This window comes from Esox lucius, chromosome 8 (genome assembly GCF_011004845.1).
Source record: "Esox lucius isolate fEsoLuc1 chromosome 8, fEsoLuc1.pri, whole genome shotgun sequence".
NCBI lineage: Eukaryota > Metazoa > Chordata > Actinopteri > Esociformes > Esocidae > Esox > Esox lucius.
In genome coordinates, this window is record NC_047576.1 from 22,297,666 (window position 1) to 22,303,940 (window position 6,275).

The 6,275-nt window shown below is 39.7% G+C and overlaps 1 protein-coding gene across 2 annotated transcripts in view; it reads right to left on the bottom strand.

Annotated features, from left to right (window-relative positions):
- brinp3a.1 (bone morphogenetic protein/retinoic acid inducible neural-specific 3a, tandem duplicate 1) overlaps positions 1 to 1,356 on the bottom strand; it is a 38,123-nt gene extending 36,767 nt beyond the window's left edge. Inside the window, exons 1-3 of one of the 2 annotated variants that reach the window (XM_020048732.2) lie at positions 1,057 to 1,356; positions 797 to 925; positions 114 to 454 (exon numbers count right to left, since the gene is read on the bottom strand). In XM_020048732.2, the coding sequence (XP_019904291.1) occupies positions 114 to 403 (290 nt within the window). In that variant the 5' untranslated portion in view covers positions 404 to 454; positions 797 to 925; positions 1,057 to 1,356. Of the gene's footprint in view, positions 1 to 113; positions 455 to 796 lie in introns of both variants that reach the window. The other variant, XM_034293952.1, reaches the window with a different exon arrangement.
- Positions 1,357 to 6,275: the final 4,919 nt, after the last annotated feature.

Consider the following 6,275-nt stretch of genomic DNA (forward strand, 5'->3'; position numbering starts at 1 on the left):
CACATTGTTTATCCTCATCCGAACCTTTCTGCGCTGCAAACTCCTGACACATCTCATCCCGCTGTCTCTAAACCTTGCGGTCATTTTCGACAGAGCTCAGCAGCCAGACTCACCGGTAGATCTTGTACTTGGTGGTGAATCCTTGCTGGTAGCGCTCCGTAAAGTCTGAGAACTCCTGCGAGTGATGAAAGGGCCCTTTATCAGACAGGAGCCAGGCAAAGGGTCCCGCGGCATCACTGGAGCCTCCTGCCTTGGCAGCCGTCCCGTCTCCAGCCCCGACCCATGTTCTGCTGGCCCCCACGGCCTCCGCCACTACCACCCAGCACTGGAGGAGGCTTAGAGCTGTACACTCCCATAGAACCATCAGAGTTGCCCGCCTAACAGTAATACACCGGCCGCTCATGCTTCCCCTGCACCCGACGACTCATTCTCCCCAAACTTCTCTCCCCACTCCCTGGAGGAAAGGACGGAGAGAGGAGAATTAAACGGAGGCCAACATGTTGTCAGTGCGTGTGTATGTGTCAAACTGAGCTTGTCATTTCTTGACCTTCTGTTATACTGGAGTGATCATGACTGAATTTTTCAATAATCAATTAGGCTTTTCCAGAATTATCTCCTGAATCACTACTATTCAATTTAAATAGGCTACTATAGTGTGTGTATTGTTAATTATATTTACATCATTCATAAATAGATTTTCTAAATTGCCATTTAGGCCCCAGTCACTTCTACACATTCCTCAAATTGACTACAATTATAGGCTATTGCGTTTTCACATATTAGTTAGACATTTTACCGGATTCTGCAAGCTGTGACGTAGTAACCTGATCACCGAGGTGTTAGAATTTCTTTCCGGCAGATCTTCTAAGCGGACCGTAAAGTTGTGATCAGCGCATTGCATAGGAGATCGGGCATGGGATGAGAACTAAAGAAAAAAAATATATCTTCCTTGGGTCAGGTGCGTATTCACTATAAATGATGGCCAAAGGAACTTTGTAAAACAGCAAATGAGACACATCCACTTGAATGACTGGATGACCCTCAATATGAGCGTACCTCGAATGATTTAAAATCCAAATGAACAATGCAACACACCGCACCCGACTAAGACAAACAAGCGTGCGTATCTCATGCAACTGGAGAAAATTATTGCCACCTTCTGCAGGTGAATATTGTGCTTTTCCCGTGAAAAAAAAATAAGTTGTTTATGATGTCCCTAGCATCCGTTCCACGTTGAAAAAGTAAAAGTCCTGTTTTCTAATATATATTTTCTTTTGATTGGAGAGACGCACACGGAGTACTGCGCACTCGACTCAGCGGAACGAGTTCTTGTACTCCAGTCTGTGGTGGCATGTATCCGAGTGATATTCGCTTGCTTGCTTGCTCTCTAGCGCTGTTAAAATGTCCCATTTATTACTAAGCCGATCCCACTCCACTCCCCATTGGCTGAACAAGGATATGAGAGGCAGGGTTTACGTGTGGCTGGAATGGATGGGCAAGAGATGCACTTGCCAGAGACTTCTTTCAGAAAAAGTCACAGCAAAACATCGACTATACATTTTATATTGGCATAACTTTACTGGACATTATTCAGCTAGGCGTATAATGTATAGGCTATAATACTGCATGTTGACTGTAACTTTAGCCTTGCCACTGAAAGTCTGAGACGCATTGGTTACTTTAAAAAGGGATTTTGAGTTTCAGATTCAGTTCTTAACTATGAAACAAATATGGTCGCTGCTGTATCCAAAATAAGGAAATATGACTGATTTTGTAACTTTTCAGTCACTATTTTGAAAAAAAATGGTGCACTCAAGCCAAAAGAATCCTGTTTTCCATTGTAGGATGCCATGCTACTGTCTACTGTTAGTGTAAGTGCAATTTTACCACCACAAACCTAATACTGATGTCCTGTAACGTTACTAAGACAGAAATATATATTTACCAGTGATGGAGCGTATCGAAAGAACAGTAAATGTAAGAGAAACTGTGCTCCAGACAGCCCTGGCTCAAGTCAAGCACTGGGAAAAGGAAAGAATCTCACACTTTCTGAAAAATAATTAAATTGCATTTTTGCAATGCAGATAGCTACAGCCTAAAATCAAGCACTGCAATGCATCCCTTTTAAGTTACCAGCATTCAGTCGTTGAAGTTGAGTGTAGTGGTGTTTATTGGTTTCTGAATACTTTACATGAATATATGACACCAGGAAACAGGATTTGTAATACAGATATTACAGAAAAACAAGTAAACGTGTGTCAGAATGTATTTTAATCAGACTTGGCCCCATTTTCACAGAGGAACAAAAACTTCCATACTGCACTCATGCCCCTCCACAATAATTTAGTGTCATTTGGTCATCTGGACCTACCTGTCAAGGACAAAATATTTAGCTGTGTGACCATCACACACAAAAAAAAATCCCTGAGGCATTTAATGTTGTAGTTAATGATTCACTGTACCCCTGTTTCAGAATAACCTAGGTTTGGTTAGAGTGACATCAGAAGGTATTCAGACACCTTTAATTTCTCCACATTTTGTTGTGCTGAAGTCTGGTTTTATCATTTATATATATATATATATATATATATATTTGTGCCATCAATGTACACAATACCCCATCATGATGAAGTGAAAACATGTTTTAGAAATGTGTGCCAATCTATTGAAAAAAAATGAATTATATATCTCATGTACATGACCCATTGCTATTACATTCTTACTTGAGCTCAGATGCATGTTGTGTCTTTTGATCATCCATGCGATGTCTTCAGAAATTGATTGAAGTCCACCTGTGGCAAATTCTATTCATTTGACATGATTTAGTTAAGGTCCCAAACTTGTCAGAGCAAAAACAAAGCCACGGAGTCTATGGAACTCTCCATATACATTCAATGTAGAATTATATCAAGGCATACATTAATCTGGGAATAAAAAAATAACGTCATGCTACAGGGATTTTTCTCAGGGACATGGTCAGGATTGAGGGAAGGATGAACAGGGCAAACAGAGAAGTCAATTAAGAAATTCTAACCCAGAATTCGCAGGACTTCAGACCAGGGCAACGACCAGAAGTGCACAGCCAAGAAAACACTGGAGTGGCTTTGGAATCAATCTGTGAATGTTATTGAGTGGAATTGAACCCCATTGAACATCAGTGGGGAGACCCGAAGATCACATTTCAAAGCACTCCCCATTCAATCTGACAAAGCTTTGAAGGATTTATAATAAAGACTGGCAGAAATTGTTTGAATCCAGGGACCTCATTTATAATATTGTGTAGAAACTACCCAAAATGTCTACTTACAAATGAAATTTGAAATCATTGTACGTGTAGAAAAAGTGCCTTTTATCCAACAATTCTATGACAGTTTCACTACCGGTTCTTGTGCTACCATCGCTATTTGCATTTTGAAACCCCTAATTAACCATACATGGTCAAAATCATCCCTTTTAGCCTATGGGAAACATACACTACTGTAGATGAAATATAACATTGCGACCCACATAACATAGAAAACTATATTTCTGAGGCCCCATTGTTGCTCGCTTGAGCTGTTAAAATGGAAACTTTGCTAAAGAGAGAACAATTGATCTTTTATGCTGTTCTTCAACAATTACCAAGTATATTCAACAATCCCCAATATCCCATCCTCCAATGCTCTCTCATGTAGCTACAAATGGAATCATTGTGGTTCTGCTAAATGAACGATTAATGCGTTCCACCAGCCTCTTTGCCATCATATTTAGCAGCATCTTTTATGAATCACATATCAATAGGGATGTTTTAACCCGGTCAGGGGCCCCTGGGCTACATGCCTTCATGAGAACCTGTTTTTAGATGAGATGTCCTTGATTACAGCATTAAAGTCCAATCCATGAAATATGTTGTTTTGAAGGGACATCAGCATTAAGTGTTTCAGACTTTCCTGAAGCATTCTTGATTTTTCACAGAAGAAATATCCTTGTAAGAGTCATATCTTCAATGAAGGTCACAGTTAACACAACAGTGAACTTGGTTGTGGAAAAGATTTCACTGTCTGACAAATGATACTCCCAGGACTAATCAAGTAGGTTTTTTTGCACTTTTTCTGACGTTGAGTGTCTGCTTTGAAAAGTTGTCAGAATGTCGGGGATGTTTTTTGCTATCGTCTCAAACCTGTCATATTGATCCTGTAGGCCTGTCACATAATTTCTCAATGAATTAATCAAATAAGCACTGTTGCACTAATTAATTTCAACTACCTGCAGTGTATCAGTTTTATTCCACATATTGCATGGAAAAGCGAACTCTAGTTTTTAAATGTTCTTGTTCAGTGTGTTGGCTTCATTACGCAACATTAGATGCTGGCTAGGTCCATCAGCTATTTATTTCAGTGACACTAGTTGCTTATGCATGTCCTGGCCACCTTAAATTAGAAAATAGAGTGTTTATTCACATTTGAGTGTATAAGCAACCCTTTGAGTAATTGCGTATCATGCATTGATAAGAGATTCCCTTTACCGTAATTTCCACATTTCTCTGTGTGCTTTTTTGAAAAGATCCAATTGGCTTATTATTTTAGGCAGGGGGACACATTATATTTCATATTAGGTGGACACATTTTACAATCTAACATTGGGGGGGTCCCCCCTGTCCCCCTTGCTCCTACACCCTTTTTTCTAGGGATACCTAAGTAGTTCCCATTGTCGTGACGCCCAAGTTTCACTTTCATCCCTGAATGGCAATCCAAGCTGGGCAAGAAGCTTAACAAAAGCAACCACCCATTTCCAACACTCAGTTTTAATGTGTTTTTATAAAGTATTGTTTGTGGTCTGGGTATTGACATTCTGATGCTGATATGTAAGCGTTTCTGTTTCGGACCCTTTTCAACCCAGTTAGTAAGCATATTGTCAGAAATTGTGCCCCCTTGAGCCGGGCAGTGCTTCAGGAGTCATCCTTTGTTATAGCACAAGCAGACCCCACCAGGGGATCTGTCTTACAGGCAGAGTGTGATTTTCCTGGACCTGATCCTTCTCCACATGTGCAGCAGCAGTGAGGCACATTGAGAAAGTTTTGGTCTGACTTGGCTGACCAGCTGGCTTATCTTGCTTCTTCTGTTCAAGGTCAGCTACTGTTTGTGACCTGGCACTGATCCACATGATCCAGACAAGCAGCTAGCGCAGTTTGTGTTGCTGCTAGCTCAACATCACTAGCAGTTGTGGATGTTCTATCCTCGTTGGCAGCTAATTCGTACTGAGAGCTGGCTTACTGAAACATGCCATTAGCTCAGGCATATTTTTTGTAAACACGTATTGATCATGACCACCAAGCATTGCGATAGTATGACAACCAATCCCTAATTACAATGCGAAATACATCTACCTTTCAGATAGCAACTGTTCATTTTGCTTCCCATCGTGTCCAGGGTGAGGTCCAATTGCGATCTGCCATTTCAGTAACTTGAGGGGGAATTGCGCTGGGATGTTAATTTATTTAACTCTTTTTGCTTCACTAAAATATGTTTTTTTTTTAAAGCCAAAGCAATGTATGCAGAGCCACTGCTCTGCAAATGTCCAATCTCTCTAATTTGCATGTTCTAGAATTCAGCCTATGGAAAATATTTCAACCGAGGATCAGAATCCAATTCAATTTCCCATTATTTCTGTCTAATTCAACAATGGTTTTAAACATGTTTTTAATTTAACAAGAAATAATCTACTGTTATTATTAGGCCTATTACACATTAACTGATGTGGTCAATTTACATTAAATACCATAGCATACAAATACCATAAAAAGAAATACCAACATACATGACATCTACCGTAAAAACAATAAAATTAAAACATTCTTAATTCACACATTGAGTTAAGTTAATTTACCACAGTAAATACAAACCCGATTCCAAAAAAGTTGGGACACTGTACAAATTGTGAGTAAAAAGGAATGGAATAATTTACAAATCTCATAAACTTATATTTAATTCACAATAGAATACAGATAACATATTGAATGTTGAAAGTGAGACATTTTGTAATGTCATGCCAAATATTGGCTCATTCTGGATTTCATGAGAACTACACATTCCAAAAAAGTTGGGACAGGTAGCGGTAAGAGGCCGGAAAAGTTAAATGTACAGATAAGCTGGAGGACCAATTTGCAACTTACTATGTCAATTGGCAACATGATTAGGTATAAAAAGAACCTCTCAGAGTGGCAGTGTCTCTCAGAAGTCAAGATGAGCAGAGGATCACCAATTCCCCCAATGCTGCGGCGAAAAATAGTGGAGCAA